General features: G+C 42.3%; 1 protein-coding gene across 7 annotated transcripts in view; it reads right to left on the bottom strand.

Moving 5' to 3' along the window:
• LOC144683714 (amyloid beta precursor protein binding family B member 2-like) overlaps nucleotides 1-24,983 on the bottom strand; it is a 377,962-nt gene that overhangs the window by 193,273 nt on the left and 159,706 nt on the right. For all 7 annotated transcript variants that reach the window (XM_078547075.1, XM_078547033.1, XM_078547023.1 and 4 more), the window contains one exon: nucleotides 22,985-23,785. In XM_078547075.1, coding sequence (XP_078403201.1) covers nucleotides 22,985-23,765 — 781 coding nt within the window. In that variant the 5' untranslated portion in view covers nucleotides 23,766-23,785. The remainder of the gene's footprint in view (nucleotides 1-22,984; nucleotides 23,786-24,983) is intronic.

A 24,983-nucleotide genomic window follows, 5' to 3' on the forward strand; every position in this document is an offset into this window, starting at 1 on the left:
CGTCTTCATCAACTCATCTCACAGTTGAGCTACTTTCATCTCTTTCCTTTACATGGTTTGTCAGGCTTTTTTCTCTATTCAGCTTTGCTTCTGCACTTCTTGGCAAAATGGTCTTTGCCCCACATTTTCTGCATATCTTTCCTTTGGCAGGGCAGCAGGCATCTTTTCCATAGCGCCCCAAGTTGCCACATCTGAAATACTCTCTCTCATATTTTAGCTGCTTACATTTACATACACCTGGATTACATTGTACCACTCAGTTAACCTCAGCTTTTGACGTACCAATGGCAGAGGTGGGACCAAGATTCATGCTGTGAAACTGCACATCCACTGAAAACAGTAGCCACATTGAAAGCAAAGTGTCAACTCCTCTTTCCAGCAGTTTAGGTCTCAATTTATCTGACTTGCAACATTGGATCACACGATCCATTGTCTGGTTATTTAGATCTGTCGCAACATAATTGCATCCACCTGACTGAAGCCTACCTCCCAATGAGTCACAAGTTGGACGACTGTTTCCCCCCCTTTCTGTCTCCTAGATGGGAAACATGCCTTTGGAATGTGGCATTCGGCTTCACCACATAATGGTCCTTCAAAGCTTTCGCTGCACATTCATAATCTTCCTTATCACCCATGTCCGGCAACATCTCTAAATTCTCCCACACTGAACAACAAAAAGGCCCATCGCTGTTTTCTGAATCACCATCACCCTGTCCAAAAACAGATCTCGACTGTCAGGATACGTTTCAAACTCCTGCAGCCAGGCTTTCCATTTCACACTGATGGTACTGGCATCACCCGTCAGATCGAACAGCTCAATTCCCTGGACGGTAGCCATTTCAGCTCCAGCAAGTGCTATGACACGATCCTAAATATCTCCATATTTATCCTCATCACCAATCTCACAGCTCAGGCTGAAAAAACAACACTCAAAGTCACAGGTTTAAATGCAAGAACAACATTTAACCTACCATGCTGGCTAACTCCCTAACATGTGCTATCTGACTTTCAAGTCCCTCAGGTCAGGTGACCCCATATGTAGTACAGGGTGTACTTTACAGAATCTTATCCAAGTATCTAATACTAAAGTCCACACACACACACACACAATCAGCTATCATCATGACACTACTGTCTTCAACAGATACCCTAAAACCATTATGGACAAAAATGTAGGACAAAAATAAGTATTTATCTTGAAAATAAAAAGTTTGGGGAGAGGGAAGATAAAGCAAAGTTACTTGCATCTCAAGTTTTCTAAAATGAAAGATTAATAGCATTTTATTTGGGACATGTGCTCAGGGCTGGAAAGGAACTTGCAGTGGGAGGGCAAGGATCCAGTTGTCATTGTCCATGTAGGTACCAACGACATAGGTAGAACAAGGGAAGAGGTTCTGGTTGGGAGTATCAGGAGCTAGGCATTAAATTGAAAAGCAGAACCTCAAAGGTTATAATCTCTGGATTATTACCTGAGCTGCGTGCAAATTGGCATAGGGTACATAAAGTTAGAAAGATGAATGCGTGGCTCAAACACTAGTGTGGGAGAAGGGGGTTCTGGTTTGTTGGGCACTGGCACCAGTACTGGGGAAAGTGGAAGCTGTACCGTTGGGACGGTCTACACCTGAACAGTGCTAAGACCAGTGTTCTAGCGAGTCACATAACTAGGGAAGCAGAAAGAGCCATAAGCTAAATGGGTGGGGGGGGGGGGCAGGGGGTAGATCAAATGTGGAAAGATGTGGCATATCAAAGAGTAGAGAGAAGATAAGAGAGGAAAATAGTAATATGGAAGGATCGCAGGAAGGGAGAGAGAGAAAAAACTTAAGAATGCACAAAGAATCAAGAGTAGATGTTACAAAGATATCAAAAAGACTAAAGGCTCTGTATCTGAATATGTGTAACATCCATAACAAAGTAAACAAATTGAAAGCACACATTGAAGTAAATATGATCTGATAGCCATTACAGAGACCAGGCTGCAAGATGACAAGAACTGGGCCCTGAATATTGATGGGTATATGACATTCAAGAAGAATTGGAAGTGAGGTAAAGGTGGAGGGGTAACACTGTTAATCAAGGATGGCATTTGTGCAAGAGTTAGAGATGACCTGGGTTCAGATAATCAGGATGTAGAATCAGTTTGGGTGGAGATGAAGAATAGTAGGGGAAAGACGTCACTAGTGGGAGTGGTCTACAGGCCCCCTAACAATAACCATGATGTAGGACAAAGGACTGAGTAAAGATGAGTGGCAGGTCAGATGATTGGTCAGAATATAAAGAACAGCAGAGAATGACTAAAAGGTTAATCAGGAAAAAGAAATGAGAGTATGAGAGGAAGCTAGCTAGAAACGTAAAAACAGATAGAAAGAATTTCTATAGGTATTTAAACAAGAGAAGAGTAGATAAAGTGAGTATTGGTTCTCTAGGGTGTGAGAATGGGGAGTTAATAGTAGATAATAAGGAAATGGCAGGTGAAATGAACAAATATTTTGCTTCTGTCTTCACTATAGAGGATACAAAAGCATTCCAGTAATAGCTGTAAATTGAGGGGGGAGAGAGGAACTTGGTAAAATTACAATCACTAGGGAAGCGGTACTGAGCAAACTGATGGAGCTGTGGGCTGACAAGTCTCCGGGTCCAGATGGACTTCATCCTAGGGTCTTAAAAAAGGTGGCTAATGAGGTAGCAGATGTGTTGGTGTTAATTTTCCAAAATTCGCAAGATTCTAGAAAGGTTCCATCAGATTGGAAAGTAGTTAATATAACCCCTCTGTTCAAGAAGGGAGGACGGCAGAAAACAGGGAAGTCGGTTGTGAAGAAGACATAAGGAGCTTTCAGACAGATATAGATAAGTTGAGTGAGTGGGTAACAATCTGGCAGATGGCGTATAATGTGGGAAAATGTGAAGTTGTTCACTTTGGCAAGAAGAGTGAAAAAGCAGAGTATTACTTAAACAGAGAGTGACTGCAGAATTCCAAGGTGCACAGAGATCTAGGTGTTCTGATGCATGAGTCACAAAAAGTTAGTATGCAGATACAGCATGTAATCAAGAGGGCTAATGGAATGCTATCCTTTATTAGGAGAGGAATTGAAAATAAAAGTAAGGATGTTATGCTTCAGTTATACAGGGCATTGGTGAGACCACATCTCGAATACTGTGTGCAGTCTTGGTATCATTTAAGGAAAGATTAAATGCATTGGAGGCAGTTCAGGGGAGGTTTACTAGATTGATACCTGGAATGAGTGGGTTATCTTATGAAGAAAGGTTGGACAGACTGGGCTTGTTTCTACTGGAGTTTAGAAGAGTGAGGGGTGACTTGATTGAAGTATATATGATCCTAATGGTCCTAACAAGGTGGACATGGAAAGGATGTTTTCTCTTGTGGGTGAGTCCAGAACTAGGGACAATGACTTAAAATTAGGGGTCACCCTTATAGGGCAGAGATGAGGAGATTTTTTTTCTCTGAAGGTTGTGTGACTTTGGAACTCTCTACCTCAGATGGCAGTGGAAGCGGGGTCACTGAATATTTTGAAGGCAGAGGTAGATTGATTCCCTTGCCTAACAAGAATCTAAGGTTATTGGGAGTAGTTGGAAATATAGAACTTGTAACACAAACAGATCAGCCATAATCTTACTGAATGGTGGAGAAAGTTCTAGGGTCGAATGGCCTACTCTGCTCCTTTTTCGTATGTTTGTATGTTTTGAATAATATGAGATCCATATCTTTCAGTATTGACAACCTTAGTTGTATTTTCACCTCATATCAGTCAAGTAAGTTTGCTGAAATTTTCCCAGGAGTCTAAATTCAAGGGTTGTGTTTTATGTATATTTTCCGAGAATAAATTTTGTCAGCTATCGTGGTTACATAGATAGAATGTCAAAGATTTAATGATCAATGTTAATGCTACTGATTCAAATCGTAAAATGGTATTTTTGGCAATACTATAAAATAAGAACATCTGCTAAAACACAGACAGCAGGAAAGAAAAATTAATCAGTCTCATCTGAGAAATGCACATGGCACACTTAATCATTTAAACAATAAAGGTGCATTTGGGCTATTGTTACTTTGGTTACGTCATATTTTAATTAGTAGGCCAATTCAAGCAATTTATTAGTCATGGGAAGAGGCTGTTAAACTTAGTCCACCAATGATCACAATAGTAGATTACTATTCCAGCAATTGTTATAGGATATTTAAGCTTCAGCATTAATTCTGTTAGGATGATGAGTAAATTTATTGTTATTACTGACACTGCCATGCTTAAGCTGCCACAGGACCGCATTAAGAATCTAAACTATCCTCCAGATCTAGACCAATCTAAGGGTGAAACCATGGCAATTGAGTGGTACCTAATTAAGTAAAAGGCTTGATGGCTTACAGTAGCACTGCCTTATCAATTAATCAGAAAATCCTTTTGTACAATGAATACCACTAGCATTATTCACTCTGCGTAAAACTGCATTGCAAGGTTACACCATTGTGGATCATAAACCTTAAAAATTCAATTATGTTGAAGATGGATAGTGATAGTGACTGCATTGTCACTGTTGATTAGCAAGGGATAAATAGCATAGATTAACACCAGGTTCAGTACTCAGTTTTATGATGGTATCAGGATAACAAATGGTTACACACCCAAAGCCGCAAAGATAAGTTAAAAGGAATCCAGATTATAAATGTAACCTGAAATTCCATTCAAAAAATCAAATTCACACCAGATGTGCTTCTAGCATAATCCAAACACCATTACAAACAGAGGACATATTCAATAGGAATGAAAATCAGGTGGTTTGTATAAGGGAAAACTGATCCACAACACTGGTTTACACCCTTGCAGCAAGTTGAAAATCTACCCAAAAATTTCAATACAAGCTTCCTGCTGTAGTGTGAGCCATGATTAAAAGGCAACATATAGAAAAAAAAAGTTTTCTCTTTCACATTTCAGTATCTACAATTATCTTTGTTAACATAAAGTCCATTATGCTTACATGCTCAATATGTTCAAAACAGGATCAGTGTTGAAATCTGTCTTACGCATAGGCAGAAAGTTCCTGGGCCTTCCAAAAGTTCATTGGCTTGATGCATTTTGAACAAACAGTTATGCTTTCAACAAATATTTACAACTCACCGAGCAAAATATTTAATAATCTGCTGGCAAGAAAGGCATGTGGCATGGATAGAGAGAGAATATTACTTAGTTTTTTTTTAGCTGATTTTAAGTTAAGAAAATTAAGAAATTCACCTTGTAAAGAAGCTACAAAATCATGAATATTTCGCTTTGGTCAGCTTTACCATTATCCAAACCATATTCAACACAAAGTAAATTCAGCTGAATTATATTCATTACAAGAATAATATTCTAGTTAATATTTCAAGAAAAAAAAATGCAGCTTTATAAGGCAAGAGGGAGTTCCTGTTTCTCTCAACTCACAGGCACTAGCTTTTATAACTCATTGCTCACACTACAGCAGGAAACTTGTTGCTATTTGTATTAAATAAAGCTTCCACTCACACTGAACCTTAAATGCACTATTACAACACTGGCAGCAGAAATTTCCACCGGTTTCCCTGCTTCCAACTGGAAGATCCCAGGAGTCTAAATTCAAGGCTTGTATTTTATGTATATTTTCCAGGGAATACGTTTTGTCAACTATCGTAATTACATAGACAGAATGTCAAAGATTTAATGATCAATGTTAATGCTACTGATTCAAATCGTATAATGGTATTTTTGGCAATACTATAAAATAAGAACATCTGTTAAAACGCAGACAGCAGGAAAGCAAAATTAATCAGTCTCATCTGAGAAATGCACATAGCACACTTAATCATTTAAACAATAAAGGTGCATTTGGGCTAATGTTATTTTGGCTACTTCATATTTTAATTAGTAGGCCAATTCAAACAATTTATCAATCATTGGGAGAGGCTGTTAAACATAGCCCACCAATGACACAACTGTAGATACTAAAGAACTGTAAGTTAAGTTATTTGAAAAATTAAACGCAGTTGGGGTTTTGCTGTAACATCTAAGACTCAAATACATTTCAAAAAAACAAAAGAGATGACAACGTTAACACCATTACTGTTTCAGGAGGAAATGCAGCAACTATTCTAATTTAGACCATAAGATTATGTCAATAAATGCAGAGCAATGATGCATCTATGCTTTTCCCCGCAGCGAGAGAAAAATCCAAGATCTCCCTCAAGTAAAAGAATAAATTCTTAGAAAACTAAATAGTTAATCAAATTTAATTTTTCTCTATATAATGATGGAAGCACAGCTTTGAAGAGATGCTGAAGTAATAGCACAGCTTTAGAAGAATCCATGCAGCTAAGACAGAGGTTAAAACTCTATATGAGCATTACAAAACAGGTTAAACATCTCATGATACACCCACAGTAGCCACAATACATAATAAACAAAAGTTAGTATTAAGGCAGAATTGCACTAAATATTTCAGTGGGATGAAAATAGACAGACTTCTTCTTTCGGCTTCTCCCATTTTACACAATTCTGGTTGATCATCCTTCTCCATCTAGTCCTGTCAGTCACCCATTCCTCCTTCAATCCCACTACATTTAAATCTCTCACCACCACATCTTTCCATCTAGTCTTGGACCTTCCTCTTCTCCTTCTTCCTGGCAATCCATCTCCATCACTCACCTCACCATATTTCCTCTCTCCCTCCGCAGCAGATAACCATAGCATTTCAATCACTTCCCAGCTAATTTCTTTGATGCTCCCGCAATCCTCACTGACCCCCTGATGTGCTGGTTCCTGATTTTGTCCTTTTTCATTACTCCACAATTCCAACACAGCATCAACATCTCAGTAGTATCTCGTCATTATGATGTTGCCCAAGTTTTTGCACTATTTAGCAAGGCCAGTCTCAACTTCCAAACCCGCAACCTCTACCACCTAGAATGACATGGGTGACAAATACATGGGAATACCAATACCTGCAAGCTCCCCTCCTAGCCATACACCATCCTGACTTGGAACTACATCACTGTTCCTTCACTGTTTCTGGATCAAAATCCTGGAATTCCCCTCCTAACAGCACAGTGGATGTGCCTACACCAGATGGGCTGCAGCTGTTCAAGAAGGCGACTCAGCACCTTCCTTCTTAAGGGCATTAAGGGATGGACAATAAATGTTGGCCTTGCTGGTGACGCCCACATCCCATGAAAGAATAAAAAAAGACAGGAGGTTAAGAATTTTCAGAACACACAGGGGCAGGAGTAAGAAGGGAAATAGCCACAAAGTGTACTCCACGTTGAAACCAATGATATAAGTAGAAAACAGGTTGAGAACCTAAAGACAAAGCTTCAGGAGCTCGGGAGGAAGGTAAAGGGCAGAATTGCAAAGGTAGCAACTTCTGGATTCCTCCCAGTGGCATGAGCTACTGGGTATAGGACTAGTTAGATAAAGACAAGTTTGCATGCCACTGCAGAAAAGATGCAAGGGGGAGGTTTCAGAATTCTGGAGCATTTTTTATTGGACTACTAATCTGAAGGCCAGAGACACAAGTTCAAATCCCATCAAAGAAACTGAGGAATTTAAAATCTAATAATTAAAATAATCAGGATAGTTTTTTTTCAAATGCTGGGATCAGTGATGGTGACCATTAAACTATTAGATTGTGTTAAAAATGGGCTAATGTCCTCTAGGGAATATCTGCCATCCTTGCCCAGTCTGGCCTGTGTGTGATTTCAGACACTCAGCAATATAGTTCGCTCTTAACTGACCTCTGAAGCCATTCAGCTGTATTCAAGAAGACGATTCACTACCATCTTCTCAAAGGGCAATTTGAGATGGGCAATAAATGTTGGTCTTGCCAGTGATGCAAACATCCCATAAATGAATAAAACAATTAGCAGTTCTGGGGCAGAAGGGACCTGTACAAGATGAAATGATCGAACTTCAACATAACTGAAACCATTGTTTGCAGAGGGAAGTTAACTAGTGCTCTGGGAGGGTCACCAGGATGAAGCATTAGAGAGGAGATACACCAAGTTTAGAGGACTGGAAGAATAAATAGAATACAGAACAATTTAGAAACAGGTCCAATCAAACAGGGGAAAATGTGAGGCAGGCCAAGATGGGTTTGTGTGGAAATACACTGAGCATGGCAAATAAGGTTTGTGAGCTAAAGGCACAAGTAGCCACAGGATTTATGATATACTGGCAATGGAGGAGACCTAGCTAAATTAGAGCAGGATGTGCACTTAATTTTCCTGGTTACAATGTATTCAGGAAGGACAACAAGGAAAAAAGGGGGGATTTGGCAATATTGATCAAAAACATTGGTACAGTACTAGAAAGGGGCTTTAGGATTCAAATACAGTATCTATTTGGCTAGAATTAAGGAACACAAGAGGTTATGATGTTCCTGGGTAGATGCTACTTTGTCTTTAAGATCTTAACCTGTTTTCTACCTATATCATTGGTTTCAACATGGACTACAACTTGTGGCTATTTCCCTTCTTACCCCTATCCTCACCTCCCCCAAAATGTTCTGCACCTGTTCAGTGATGTCCTTTATCTGAGGTGTTGCCACCTTCACTGATATTCAGCACTGAAAACCAGTTTGAGTGTGTTACCCCTCTGCAGGATTCCTGTGCTCGCTACCTCTACTTACCCTTTCTAATGGCCACTCACTAACTATCCTCCTGCACATTCTGGAGCTGCTGACTGACCAATTCCTGGGACGTGCATCCAGGAATTTCTTAACCTCCCATTTTTTTTATTCTTTCATGGGATGTGGGCGTTGCCAGCAAGGCCAACATATATTGTCCATCCCTAACTGCCCTTGAGGAGGAAGGTGCTGAGTCACCTTCTTGAACTACTGCAGCCCATCTGGTGTAGGCACACCCACAGTGCTGTTAGGATGGGAACTCCAGGATTTTGATCCAGCGGCCGTGAAGGAACGGCGATATAGTTCCAAATCAGGATGGTTTGTGGCTTGGACGGAGCTTGCAGGTGGTGTTCTCATGCATGTGCTGCAGTTATCCTTCTAGGTGGTAGAGGTGGGTTTGGAAGATACCAGAGGCCACTAAACAGTGGGAAAGAGATAGAGCAGCAAAAAATTTATTGACAAATTTCAGACAGATGCAAGAACTGCAGTCTAGTGATAATGGAGGGCTTCAATTATTCAAATATAGATTGGAAAATAACACTGTAAAAGGGCAAAAATGGGGAGAAGTTATTGAAATACATACTCGAAAGCTTCCTTGATCAGTGTTTCCTGCCCAACGAGGAAGAAAGGACTGCTGGATCAAGTTTTGGGAACATGTTTCAGTGGGAGAGCATTTGGAAAACAGTATTCACAACTTTATGAAAAGGGCAAGGAAAAATCAAGTGTGAAACTACTCAACTGGAGGAAGCTAATTTCAGTGAGTTGAAGTAGGATTTGGCCCAGGTCGATTGAATTAAATTGGCAGGTAAAACAGTAAATGTGCAATGGGAGGCCTTCAAAGGCAGGACAACAAAAGAGCTCCCTGGATGACTAAGGATATAGATTGAAAAGAAACTGAAAAAGAAGCTGCATGATAAATGTTCATAAAACTAAGTAGAAAACAAAGGTGAGTACAAAAAGTGAAGGGAAGAACTGAAAAAGAAAGTGAGGGTGTCAAGAGAATGCATAAGATTAATGAGTATCATAAAAGGGAACCCAAAAGTCTTTTATAAACATTAAAATAGTATTTTAAAAAAGACAAAGGAAGGGTGGGGTCAATTACCGGCCAATTCAGACATCTTATTGTGGAGGCAGACGATGTTACTGGGGTACTAAGTGAGTTCTTTGGATCTGACTTCACTATAGAAGGGGATGCTGTGAATTTCACAGTAAAGGAGGAGGTAGTAGAGAAAATGGATAGGATGAAAATAGATAAAAAGGAGGTACTTAAAAGTTCAGCAGTATTCCAAGTAGAAAAGTCACCTGGTCCGATGGGATGCATCCTAGGTTGCTGAGGGTGGAAATCGCAAAGGGTCAGGCCACAACTTTGCTTGGTGGATAAAATTACTGCTTCGTTGCTATGGGTATCGTGAGAACTTCAAGAAATATAATTTGAGGCTTCAGATAGTGATAATCCCATACACATCGGCCGGACACCAGGATATTGGAGATTTAGGAACCAAGTCAAAAATGACAACCGCTGGCAAATTAACAATTTCAGTATATGTGATTAGTAAAGCATAAGTTCAATTTAACAAGTCAGAGCTTTATTTTGTACAAATTAGCCGTTTAACATATGGAAACAAAGCGATTGGGCAGCATTGTTTCATTGTCCAACCCAGCTAGTGCAAGCCACTGTTTGCTTGGAATGTAGGTATCACTGACAGGACCAGCACTTATTGTCTATCACAAGTTGCCCCTAATTGAGTGGCTTACTAGGTCACTTCAGAAGCTTAAAAGAGTCAACCATGTTGATAAAGAACCTGAGTCAATTAAAGGCCAGACCTGCACGACCACCCATGTGCTTTTAGGGAAAAACTGATGTTTTATTTTGGGATGATGGCCCCTTTAAGAGCTAGATTTCTCTGAAAGGAGAGTTCCTATAAAAAGTAGCTGTCATCCAGTAACTGAGCAAACTGCCTGGGAGATAAACATTAGTTAAAAAAAAGTCAACAAGAAGTTAATTATAGGGGTGAGTAAATTGTGTGGGTGGTTCTATTTCAAGCAGGTTTTTTGGAGTTTAAAACAATCTGGCTGCAGAACAGGAAACATCTCTTTCCAGCAGGATTCAGTTTCTGGCCTCTACTGGAATCATTCCCATACCTGGAAATTCCACCCCTGCTGGCTAAAAGGGATTTTTAAAAAAAAATTCTTGTCAACTAAAGGACTCAAAACCTCTAGGGATAGCCAAGGAGTGCACGCAGGAGAACTTTAGATGCAAAATTTCAGAGTTGAAGAATATTAGAACCAGAAGAGTTCTCATGAAGACCCGAAACGTTAACTGATTTCTTCTCCACCGATGCTGCCAGACCCGCTGAGTTTTTCCAGGTAATTCTGTTTTTGTTCTGACCCAAGGTGGCTGTGCTTAAGACATTAATGATGCCTTTGGTGAACAGGGGCCTGAATCAGCGTGTGTCCGACCTGAAGGCATGTAAAATAACGTGAAAAGACGTCAGGCGTGCTTCCAACGTCTTCGCGCATGTGCGCAATATCGAGGTTGGCAGGCGCGCGTGGGAGTTGGAGCAGTGCCCGCTGACAATTAAAGGGCCAATTAAGATAATTTAAAAGCCTATTGACCACGATTTTACGCTGCCTGTGCGATTTTTAGCTCGTCGCACAGGCAAAACGGGTGGGCGGAATTCACATTTTAATCATTTCCTCATCGAAGGGCGGGATGAAACCTCTGTTAGGATATAAAATAAAAATAGGTATCTGGGGACAGCATTTTTATGAGGTATGCTTTCAGGTGCTTGCTTGTGCTTCATGGATATTTTTTGCAGCATTTTTGTGCTTTCTTTTATTATTTGGAGGTCTGCAGTTCCGTGAGGCAGCTGTCTGGCTTCAGGGAACTCAGTGGAAGCGCTCACCAGCACCCGCGGTGACGTCAGCGTCCACCCTATTCCCGAACCTACTGGCAGTTCTGAGCCTCAGGGTGCATTTCATGCTGGCTGGCCGTTAATTGGCCAGCCTGTGTGAAATCACAGTCGGGGGCCCACTTCCCGTCCGGTCCAAGGCCCACCGATGGCGTGCACCCGACGAGTGCAAAATTCAGGCCAGCGAGTTTATAACCATTGCACAGTTGGAGGAGATTTAAAGGGAAAACCTTGCTGAAAGTAAGTTGAAAGCCCAAGAAATCTCAACCCTTATGATAATCTTTGATGCAGTACTTAGACCAAATGGTTAATCTTCCAATTTTTGATAAGTGTCTGACTTGAGGTTTGCAGACGTAAGTCAGATGGGCGTAGAAGAAAAGTTGGGTTAAGAAGTTTGATTTAGAGTATAACTGTTCATTGTACTTTCAGTATCTTTAACGTAATTAGCCATTTAAGATAGAGTGTAGTTATTAGCATTGATGTTCTTTGATTTTTGTGCAGTAAAATTCTTTCAATTTAAACCGTGAACCTTGTGACTTAATTCTTTTAGTAAATACCAGGGTTTTCAGATTCTAAAAATATATATAAATAAAAATGTCACTAGTCTCTACCAGGATCATAACACCCGATATGGACAGCAGCTTTCCTTCCCTAAAGAACATTAGAGAACCTGTTGGGTTTTCAAGCTGACATTTTTACGTCTCATTTGTTGATAACAGTTTTTTATTTCTGAAATTACCACAGTGGGATTTGTACTCACATTCCATGCAATGTTGGTTCAGGCCTTAGAAGTACTGGCGCAGTATTGTAACGACTATCCAGTGTGAGTCAATACTGTGAATCACTTCAGTTGTAACAATTGCTCTCACTGGTGTCAGGCCTAGCTCCAAATCCAGGTTCATGTAAAATTGACAAATTACTAAATCAACTGCTTTCTCAGGGAGATCGTTCGACGTGTCCATCATCTTGGCCGGGGGTGGGGGGGATATTTTTTTCCAACCTCTTAACTTGCTCAAGGCTTGTGAACATTTCTAATTTTGCTTTCAGTCCTATTCTCCAAGTGTCTTTACTTCAACTCAATAATTTTTCAATATTTTTTATTGTTTTACCCATCAGGAAAACTAATGGAAGTCACTTAAGTTTTCCTTATAACTCAACCCCCACCTACACCACCCTAGCCATGGCCTAGAATCATTCTTCTTTCTCTACCTGAACCCTTTCTAAGGCAGTTCCAATCATTTGAGATATGGCAACCAAAGCTGCATACTGTACTCCAGAATTGGCTTCATCATTGATCTGGACAATAACACTGCAGTTTGTTTTGACTCAAATACAAATGTTCCTCAAATGCATCCCAGGACCTAATCTGCTATATTTCCAATGGCTTCACATTGACCAGAATCTTTCATGGCCTAACCACTGATCACTCTGTCAATACAGCTTCAATACAGTCTATACATGATGCCTTCTTGATTGTCAAGCAATATTTACAACACAACTGCTGATATGAAGTAGTTCCATATCAGTGTTCGGTGTCTAAATGGTGGGAATTAACTTGATGAATCACAGCTCATTAAAGTTACCGCATCAAAAGGGTGTAGAAATGTATCATATGATAAGAGGTTCAAATGTTTCTAGTCAGTACATCTAATTATATTTGAATTATAAATTTGTGTCACTGACATCACAAAAGGAATCATGATAACAAAGCTAACTGTCAGCAGAAATCAGAAAACTGAAGAGTCTGTTCTTGGCGGAACCTTGATTACTTCAAAATGCACTTTTGTTTCAAATGCAAGTTTAAGATCGCCTCATTGCGTTTAAAATTATGCTCTAATTTGGAAAGTAGAAAAAATATCTCTGAACTCAGTTGGTCCCATCACTGGTGCAGGTAGAAAGACCAGTCATTGAGCCTCATGCTGCCAGGTAAGAAGGGCCAAGCAGCTGGAGCCGAAAACCTGTAGATGCGGTGAACTGGGCTACAGGCCTGGAATTCCACAAATCACCATCACAGGTCTTTACGGATGTTTTCAATAATCCAAACAGCTGGAAGTTATGAACGGGTATAATTCAGGAATTTTAAAAGCAATGCAAACAAAAATCTATCTACTACCACAGGTTAAAACTGAGAATGGATTATATGCACAAAACGCACTGAGAAAATATGAGAAATGATATCAACCTGGCTGCACTGTATCAAAATTCTTTAACCGAGAGACTATATTTGATAAACCAGCTACACATTTTTCAATTAAGAGAAAATATGTAACTATTTACCTGGTAGAAACAAGATCATTGTTTCTCTATTTTCTATTCTGCAGATTTCTACTTTGATTTTTTAGTTTTTTATTTTTGATCTTAATGTCTCTGCTGTTCTGTACAGTTCAAATGTTTTTGCTACATGTTGTTTCATTTCAATGTGGCATCCTGGTAAGGTATTTCACATCCTTTTTTCTCAAAAAAAGAATTTGGAAATGGTAAAATATCAATACCTTTGCATTTTAGTGGATATGGCATAACAAGAAAACACCTGGTATATCCGAGTTCAGTCAGAAGTAACACATGATCTTTGATGCACACAAGCATGAACTGAAATAATCTGTACTGTACTTACCATTATCAGCTGTTTCTCTCCAGTTTAGCTTCTGCTGATCTACTACCAGCATCCTTCAACCTAAGTGTACACATGTCCTAGTAACTCCATATTCTACATCATCAACACCAACATCCATCAAAATACGTGGTAACCAACCGAATACAGCAGGGACACATTCAGTTAGCATCATACAGAAATATCCTGCACAAATTTACTCTCTACTAGATCCTGTTGCTTTGAAACCTAAAACAATGCATTGTTCACAACATCAATGCTATTCCATGCCAATAAATAAGACAGAAGACAGCCAAGACGAAATAACAGCAGGGCATCCATATAACGCAGTCAGTACAGTATCATCTCCGACTTGAAAGACAATGATGTATTTACTAGCCAATTTTGTTTAGGAGTTGACGTTTTGAAATTGTCCATTTTGACTACTGGCATTCAATTATCAGTCACAACAATGCATTTCGACAGAAAAGAGTATACTCTGGCAGTAAAGAATTCTCGCCGCTCTCTCTTAGTCACTTAAATCAAATGTAAAATTGAATGAATCAGCTAAATTTCTGAGAACTCTAACCACTAATCTTGCAAGATAGAATTCCTGCATGGGTTTCTAACCTTCAGCTCCCTGTAGGTGCACTTCAACTATAGTACAAATTGATTTAGTGGGAGATTTCTATTAGCTAGAGTGCTACTCTCAACACGAAGCCCTTTCCTGCTTTCTGATCAATAATTCAAACTGAACCCAACAGCAATGTCAATCAAGCCAAACTTACCAATTGCCCATTTGCTGTATTCTCCAATGATTAATTGCAAGGTTATAAAACAAAAAAAAAGGAAGGACTTGAAATAAATTACGTACAATTATCCCTTGGTTTCTGAGCAAATGTTTCAGGCACTTGCCGGTGTGAGCTCTAAAAGGATTCACATTATATACCAGATAGAGCTGTGTAAAACTCAACCCTGAAATTTTTCCCAAAAAGTCTTAAAAATTCAACTTGACGCAGATATATAGAGTAGACACAGAACTTCTAAAAAATATAATTAAGCATGGGCGAGGGGGGAAAGTAGGGAGGGAGGGCATGAGGGAGGGAGAGGGGGAGGGAGGGAAAAGGAAGAGGGAGAGGGAGGGAAAAGGAAGAGGGAGAGGGAGGGAAAAGGAAGAGGGAGAGGGAGGGAAAAGGAAGAGGGAGGGAAAAGGAAGAGGGAGAGGGAGGGAAAAGGAAGAGGGAGAGGGAGGGAAAAGGAAGGAGAGGGAGGGAGAGGGAGGGGTCGGGCGCGCGTGGGGGAGAGGGGAGGCCGGGCGGGCGCAGGGGAGAGGGGGGGGCCAGGCGGGCACGGGGGAGAGGGGGGGCCGGGCGCGCACGGGGGAGGGGGGGGGGGCCGGGCGCGCGCGGGGGAGAGGGGGGGGCCGGGCGCGCGTGGGGGAGAGGGGGGGGGCGGCGCGCGCAGGGGAGAGGGGGGGCCGGGCGCGCGCAGGGGAGGGGGGGGGGCCGGGCGCGCGCAGGGGAGGGGGGGGGGCCGGGCGTACGCGCTGAACGGAAATATGGCCAGTAGCACCCATCAGCACTTCCAGCAGCACCGCCGCACCCTTTTTCAAAGCTGCGCATGCCCCCAGTTTCATTTTATTCTTCGTCTCATCCGATGCCTCAACAAGAAACTTTGTCTCTTTCTCTCAAGTGCTAAGGAACGCAAGCTCCAACAACTCGTCGACACCAACACCCATCCAGGACCCTCCACCCCTGCCTGTCCCTCCGTCCCCACCCCGTCTTCCAATCCCAGCCCCGGCCGGATATTCACTATACCCCCTGACCTTCCCCTCTCCAATGCTGAACGTTCAGTGCTCAGCAAAGGACTTAGTTTCATACCCTTACGCCCTCATCTCAATGAATTTCGGGCTCGGCACAATGCTGAACTCTTCTTCCGCCGACTCCATCTCCGTGCTCACTTCTTTGGTTTGGGCAGGAGTCCTCTCCCCGTTCAACGGATCCTTTTACCCACCTCCAATATTCTCCCTCTACTTGGACTCCTTCCCCTGGATTTTTACCTGCTCTTGATCTTTTCATTGAGAACTGTCGGCATGACATCAGTCATCTCAATTTCTCTGCTCCTCTCACCCATTCTAATCTGTCTCTCTCTGAACTTATTGCACTCTGTTCTCTCAGGTCCAACCCTGACATTGTCATCAAACCTGCTGACAAGGGTGGTGCTGTTGTTATCTGGTGCACTGACCTCTACCTCACGGAGGCTGAGCGTCAACTCGCAGGCACTTCCTCCTACCTCCCCCTGGACCATGACCCCACCACTGAACATCAAGCCATTGTTTCCAGGACTGTTACTGACCTTATCTCCTCTGGAGATTTTCCCTCCACAGCTTCCAACCTCACAGTCTCCCAACCTCGGATGGCCCGCTTCTACCTCCAACCCAAAATCCACAAACAGGACTGTCCCGGCAGACCGATCGTGTCAGCCTGTTCCTGCCCCACGGAACTCATTTCTTGCTATCTTGACTCCGTTCTCTCTCTCCCCTTGTCCAATCTCTTCCCACCTACATCCGCGATTCCTCTGACACCCGACATCATATCAACAATTTCCAGTTCCCTGGCCCCAACCGCCTCCTCTTCACCATGGATGTCCTATCCCGCTACACCTCCATCCCCCACTGGGATGGTCTAATGGCTCTCCGCTTCTTCCTCGAACAGAGGCCCGAACAATCCCCATCCACCACTACTCTCCGTCTGGCTAAACTTGTTCTCTCACTGAACAATTTCTCCTTAAATTCCTCTCATTTCCTCCAAATAAAAGGTGTGGCTATGGGAACCCGCATGGGCCCCAGTTATGCCTGTCTCTTTATGGGGTATGTGGAACATTCCTTGTTCCAGTCCTACTCCGGCCCCTCTCCCACAACTCTTTCTCCGGTACATCGATGACTGCTTCGGTGCTGCTTCATGCTCTCGTCTGGACCTCAAAAAATTTATTAATTTTGCTTCCAATTTCCACCCCTCCATCATTTTCACATGGTCCATCTCTGACACTTCCCTTCCCTTCCTTGACTTCTCTGTCTCAATTTCTGGTGATAGACTGTCCACCAATATTCATTACAAGCCTACCGACTCCCACAGCTATCTTGACCACTGCTCCTCACCCCGCTTCCTGTAAGGACTCTATCCTCCGTCGCATCTTTTCTGATGATGCCACTTTCAAAAACAGTTCCTCTGACATGTCTTCCTTCTTTCTTAACCGAGGTTTTCCACCCACGGTGGTTGACAGGGCCCTCAACCATGTCTGGCCCATCTCCCGCACATCCGCCCTCATACCTTCCTCACCCTCCCAGAACCCCTTGTCCTCACTTATCACCCCACCAGCCTCCGCATTCAAAGGATCATCCTCCACCTTTTCCGCCAACTCCAGCATGATGCCACCACCAAACACATCTTCCCTTCACCCTGCCCCGGCGGCATTCCGCAGGGATCCTTCCCTCCGGGACACCCTGGTCCGCTCCTCCATCACCCCCTACACCTCAACCCCCTCCTATGGCACCTTCCCATGCAACCGCAGAAGGTGCAACACCTGCCCCTTCACTTCCCCTCTCCTCACCGTCCAAGGGCCCAAACACTCCTTTCAAGTGAAGCAGCACTTCACTTGCACTTCCCTCAATTTAGTCTACTGCATTCGCTGTTCCCAATGCGGTCTCCTCTACACTTGGAAAGACCAAACGCAGACAGGGTGACCGCTTTGCAGAACACCTTCGGTCTGACCGCAAGCATGACCCAGACCTCCCTGTCACTTGCCATTTCAACACACCACCCTGCTCTCATGCCCACATGTCCGTCCTTGGCCTGCTGCAATGTTCCAGTGAAGCTCAATGCAAACTGGAGGAACAGCACCTCATCTTCCGACTAGGCACTTTACAGCCTTCCGGACTGAATATTGAGTTCAACAACTTTAGATCATGAACTCTCTCTCCTCCATCCCCACCCCCTTTCCGACCGCACCCCCCCCCCCCCCCACCTTTTTCCAATAATTTATATAGATTTTTCTTTTCCCACCTATTTCCATTATTTTTCAATGTATTTCCATCCATTGTTTTATCTCTACCTTTTAGCCTATTTCGACCCCTTCCTCCCACCCCACCCCCACTAAGGCTATCTGTACCTTGCTCATCCTGCTTTCTACCCTTAATGTCACCATTAGCACATATCTTAGCTAATATCACCACCTTCAACACCTCTTTGTCCTTTTGTCTATGACATCTTTCGGCTATCTCCACCTATCACTGGCCCTCTATCCAGCTCTACCTGTCCCACCCCCCCCCCCGCCCCCCCCCCCCCCCCCCGCCCCCCCCCCCCCCCCCCCCCCCTTAAACCAGCTTATGTTTTACCTCTTTTCTATTTTTCCTTAGTTCTGATGAAGAGTCATTCGGACTCGAAACGTTAACTGTATTCCTCTCCGCAGATGCTGTCAGACCTGCTGAGTTTTTCCAGGTATTTTTAGTTTTTGTTTTGGATTTCCAGCATCCGCAGTTTTTTGCTTTTATCTTAGTACAACATAAGATGCTTGTCAAACTAGTAGTGGCTTGAACAGAAGCACAGTTTTCACCATCCGCTTGTCAGAAATGGAAGTTCTGAGAGCACAGTAAAGAATTAAAAACAAAGTCTGAATTTCCTTGGGGTTGTCCCAATCTCCAGCAGAAGATCAGAGGAACCCCCAGAGGAACAACATGAATGGTTGAAAAGCTAGTTCTCAAAACATTCAACTTATCGCCCCCAAAACCAAGGATGGAATATACTAATTTATAGCACACTTAGCATAATAGTTTACATTTTTAGATCTTACACTAGATACCCTACATGGGTTCATCAAACAATCTTAAACCGCCATGCATTTTGTCTGAGGTAGTGTGTGTTCTAGGAACATAGGACAGGAGTAGGCCATTTAGCCCATCGAACCTGCTCCGCCATTCAATTAGATCATGGCTGATCATCCATCTCAAGACCACTTTCCCGTGTTATCTCCATATCCCTTGATGACATTAGTCTCCAGGGATCTGTTTTGACTTGATTGATTTCTGTTTTGACCTTGCTCCTTGATTGAGATTCCACAGCCCTCTGGAATCCAAAGATTCGCCACCCTCAGTGAAGAAATTCCTCCTCATCTCAGTTTTAAATGGCCTACCCCTTATTCTGAGATTATGTCCCCGGGGCAGAATCTTTGGCTCGGTGAGTGGGCCCGGCCCCCGCTCGCAGAGGCGTAAAATGATGCGCGGTGATGTTGGGCGTGCGTCCCGCCGTCATCGCACATCATTCAGATTTTCAGTTTGGTGGGTGCGCACCCGAGTCAGCTGCACGCCCGCCAAACTGTCAAAGGCCTATTAAGGCCAGTAAACTACCAATTAAAACAATAAACTGAGCTGCCCGTCCAACCTTAAGGTTGGTGGGCAGGCGAAAAGCCCAGGCGGCCTTTGCATTTTTCATGAAACTTCATCCACAGGCAGGATGAGGTTTCATGAAGGTTTTTAAAGATTTGAAAAAATTTTGAATAAAATTCATAGACATGTTCCAGCTCATGTGACAGTTTCACATGAGGGGACATGTCTTTAAACATTTTTTTTCCTTTATTAAAATTTTTTATCTGTGCCTCAGGGAAATTTCTGTGCTCTTTCACGTGCATGCACGAAAGAGCGCAGGCCCCAACTCAGGCAACCACCCCCCGCCCGCACAGGGGGCGCTCAGCACTTCCGGGTGTGTGTCATGCTGAGCGAGCCTTAATTGACCCACCCACATAAAATTGTGGCGCCCAGCTGATCGCAGGTAACGATTGACTGCACGCACGTCCGCACCCGCATAACCCCACCCCCCAAACGGGGAGAAAATTCTCCCCCAGGTTTTAGACTCACCTGCCAGGGAAGACATCTTGTCTACATCCAGCCTATTACACCTTGTAAGAATTTTATGAGGTCACCCATCATTCTTCGAAGCTCTAGGGAATACAGACTCAGTCTCCCCAATCTCTCCTCATAAAACAATCCTGCCATCCTAGGGATTAATTTGGTGAACCTCCATTGCACTCCCTCTATGGCAAGTATATCCCTTCTTAAGGTAAGGGGAACAAATCTGTACAAATACTCCAGGTGTGGTCTCACCAAGGCTCCATACAACTGCAGCAAGACATCTTTACTCCAGTACTCAACTTTCTTTGTGATGAAGGCCAACATACCATTTGCCTTTCTAACTGCTTGCTGCACCTGCATGCTAACTTTTAGTGACTCATGAACAAGGACACCCAAGGGCATCCTTTGGACACCCGCACTTCTCAATCTCTCACCATTTAAGAAATATTCTGCCTTTCTGTTTTTTTCTACCAAAGTGAATAAACCTCACATTTATTCACATTATATTCCATCTGCCATGTTCTAGCCCTTTCACTTGGCCTATCCAAGTTCTCTTGAAGCTTCCTTGCATTCTCCTCACAACTTACATTTCTACCCAGTTTGGTGTCATCAGCGAATTTGGAAATATTATAATTGATCCCCACATCCAAATTATTTATATCATTTGCCTGCTCAGTACCTAAAGATAGCAAAACCTAAGAATAAACAGAGAATTACACAATATTGGTGCACTGGAATGCAACATGTCTGTGTCACGAAAGTATAATAATTCTCATAATATTATTGTCATTTATTATAAAAGTAGGTTAATAGTGGGGCTTGGGTAGTGTGTGTGTGTGTGTGGGGGGGGTGGTGGGAGTGGGAAGATTTAATGGAATGGAGACAGCTGGTCTGGAGGCTTTGATTCATCAAAAGAAGCTAAATTTGAAATGCTAAGTACATAAACATGGCTGAAGTCTTAGAATGTGAGGTGAGGAGAATTTGCATTTTTAGATAAATCAGGGTAGTTTGAATTTCAAAGAGATGATAGGATGTTGCAGCTAGCCAGAAAAACTAGGCCAAGCAGTGTGTTTATTTTTCCCCAAAGGTTACTGATAATATAAATCTTTTCATGATAATATTATGAGAAAGGTAAAGTTCCAAAGACATATAGTGGGATTTACATTAAAAGGGAGAAACATGTATAAAGGAGAATGAGTGATATGTCAGGGAAGGCATTGTAAGATCTACCAGAAGTGTGAAAAGCCTCCAGTATTTGTGCATTAAGTCTGCTGTCTACAGAAACTGAAGCTGGGAAAAGCCACTTTGAATTCTGCTGTCCAGGGTATTGTTTTGACTTGCCTGGATCTGCTTAAATCTATCTCTTCTTACTATTGCCTTAATGGGGGTGTAACTGGAAGCCAGATTAATTGGGGGTCTTAGGAGTTATTATAGTAGTAATTTATAGACCTATTATTTTGTTAATAAATGCTTAATTTAGTTTTTAAATAATCTTTGAAGTCTTGGTGGACTTATTGCATCTGAATTCAGGGCACGCATCTTGAAGTAAAATACAAATTGCAAAACCATTGTGATCAAGTTTTCCTTGTGGGTTTAATCCGTCTGACAAACATCATTTGCTGCATCATAATAGCCGTCACATAAATCCTCTTTCTTTAGTAGGCGGATTAAATATATGTTCTATCAGACAGAAGCTCTGGCTATGCATTAATGGGCTATTTAACTAAAGCAAGTCAATGAACAGCATTCTGCATAAGATATACAAATTATCCTGTCCTGCACAGCAGTTCAAAGACGCTTCCCTTAAGCATCATTCAACCAAATCAGATCCCTGAAACCATTTACTCAGTTCTCATTTGGTGAAACACAAGCACTGAATCAAACTACTCAGGCTTTCTGCAGGCTGAAAATTGACTGTAGACAGATAAGCTAAGTGGAGGCAGCTCAATTGAGTTTTTCAGCAAAATGAACAAACTTCACTGGTTGTGCTCCTGTTCAGCAGGTCCAACCCATGTCTTTATCCCAGATATAACTGTCAAAGAACCATCATCGCTAGCTTGTTTTGTTAATATGTGCCAGATTCCTTGACTGACCTGCTTCAAAGAGCTGGTTTGAAAAGCTTTACACCAACTTCTTTATCTTGCATAAATCTGTTAATATTTTGCCAAATAAGCCTGGAACCTGCAACAGTTCAGCACCTTTGAAATGAATAGCTCCAAGGAAATCAGATAAACTTCACCTATCCAAATAAAGTGTGCTATCTGTCCTATATGTTGCAGTAATAACCCCAGAAATTGTAATTAACTAGTAGGTACTATTAGGAGCAATAAGGAGTCCAAAGCAATTAAATAATTCAAACAAAAATGTTTTTTTGTTGCAGTAGTTTAGCAGTAAACATCTAATTCTGCTCAACAGATGTAAGATAAAAAGCACAAGAAAAAGCTAAGGGTGAAATTGAAGCTTGCCTCTCTCTAACTTTAGCTCACCTAACATGGCATCAAACTGCATTTTAAACACTCCGACGGCTTGACCTTGTCTACCTTGCCTATTAGATTATTCTAAAAGTTTATCATTTACACAAGTACGTCATCAGAAGGCAACAATTCACATTTCTCTGGATTATATTTTACTTGCCATTTGTCTGCCCAGCTATGCAATTCATCAAAACAACTTTTCACCATGTGATATGTACAGGAGGAGGGGGTTATATTCCCTTAGTTTTACAGTGAGGCTGCCAGTGGAACCCTTGGCTTTGGCAGCAACATCTTAATATATATGCAGTGACACCACTGACATCCAGTATTCCAACAAACAACTCTTTCCCTCTGAAAAGCAATTCATTAAAAATGTTTTACTTTTAAGAATAATGTCTACAATAAAATGACAAATACAGTACAACTGAGATACTAATTTATGAAAAGGTTTCAATTTTCATACCTGTTTCTTCAGGTGAACTTGGTGAAGCACTGTCCTGTGATAGGGTGGTCCAGCTTGAATCTTCATCACTGGGAGCAATGTTCTGCATTTTACTTAATGCACAGTCAGTTTTCCCACCCAATCTGGGTGGATCTTTTTTTATTTCAGGGCTGAAGGAAATAGTGGCCATCTGGCAATCTTCAGGACTAGCAGACACACTCTCATCGCTGGCTGGCTCATCATTCGCCTCAGTTTTATCATGGGACAGGTCAGCGTTTTCCTCACTATCAACAGGGTTGTTGCCATAATTTTGCGCTGATTCACGAGTGGATGACTCCAGGTCTGCATAGTAATTCAGAAAGCTCTTACTCTTCCTTGGTTGTGATGTCAAAGGCTCAGTGCAAGACGTGTCTTGCAAGCTTGGCTCCTTGCCCTCCAATTTTTCTGAGATTATATTTTTGACAACATTTGCACTGATGTTTTTATTCATGACCTGTTGGCCCTGTTCTGCTGCTTTTCGCAGCTGATTTTCTCCGTTCTTTGCCAGTTTCGAATTGGCGTTATTTACTATAACTGGCGATGCTGTTGTCTCTCCTAGGCCCATTGCAGCCTGGATATTAGTCAAGGCATATTTCTTCCTGCACTTTGGAGGAGTGTTGTTCTTGATTTCTGTGTTCTTTATTTCTGAGTTTACCAATTTGTTGTGAGAGGAACGAAGGTTAAGTGTGTTTGGTGGCGTAGCTGAACTATTGCGATTCACTACATCTGTTTGGCTGTTGCTGGTTGCAAGGAACACTGACATAGTGTCCACAGTGGAGTCAGCTGCAGAAAGCAGAGGAGGAAACCAAAATTAAGCCAATTATAAAATCCAAATTTCCTCATAGTAATCCCTGACTATAACACTACTACATAATACCAAGACCCCAATTTTGAGCTGTAATCTGTATCTGATTATCTGATATCAGTCAAGGCAGCAGTATGGTCATTCCAGTTTGCCCCAGTGTCAGTTAGAGAAAGGTAGAGTGGATATGTCCCTGGACCAATCATTATCCAAAGGCCACTGATGGAAGCATGCATGAGGGTACGTCCCAGAGTTTAGGGTCTATAAGGAAGCTGAAGGCATGGCCACCAATGGTGACGCAATTAAAATTGGGGATGCTCAAGAGGTCAGACTTCAATGAGTGCACAGGAGGATTGTGGGGCTGGAGGAGATTACAGAGATAGGAACGGACAAGACCATGCAGGGATTTGAAAACAAGGATGAGAACTTTAAAATCAAAGTGTTGCTTGAACAGGAACAAATATAGGCAGCGAGCACAGAGGTAACAGGTGAACAGAACTTAAGAGTTTTGGATGACCTCAAGTTTTTTAAAAATTCATTCATGGGATGTGGGCATCTATTGCCCATCCCTAATTTCCCCTCATTCAGAGGGCATTTAAGAATCAGCCACATTTCTGTGGGTCTGAGAGTCACAAATAGGCCAGGCCAGGTAAGGACAGCAGATTTCCTACCCATATTAGTAAACCAGATGGGTCATCATTAGACTTTCAATCCCAGATTTTTATCGAATTCAAATTCCACCATCTGCTGTGGGATTCAAACCCAGGTTCCCAGAGCATTATCCTGGGTTTCTGGATTACTAGTCTGGAGACAATACCACTATGCCACTGCCTCCCCTTCACTAATGATATAATGTGGCAGAACAGCCAGGAGTTCACTGGAATAGTCATAGTCGAGGTAACAAAAGCATGGATTCAGGGTTTCAATAGCAAATGAGCTGAGGCAGGGGCAAAGTCAGATGATGTTACAGAGGTGGAAATAAGTGGCCTTAGTGATCGTGTAGACATGTCCCCTACAAAAATAAGAGTGGTACTGCCAAATCTAGACCTCCATGGTTGTCTAGAGGAATACAGGGGAAGATCAAACAGAAAAAGAAAGTGTACGATAGGCACAAAGAACTAAGCAACGCAGATAGCCTAGACGAATATAGGAAGTGCAGGGGCAAAGTAAAAAAGGAAA

Source organism: Cetorhinus maximus, chromosome 1 (assembly GCF_964194155.1).
Source record: "Cetorhinus maximus chromosome 1, sCetMax3.hap1.1, whole genome shotgun sequence".
Taxonomy (NCBI): domain Eukaryota; kingdom Metazoa; phylum Chordata; class Chondrichthyes; order Lamniformes; family Cetorhinidae; genus Cetorhinus; species Cetorhinus maximus.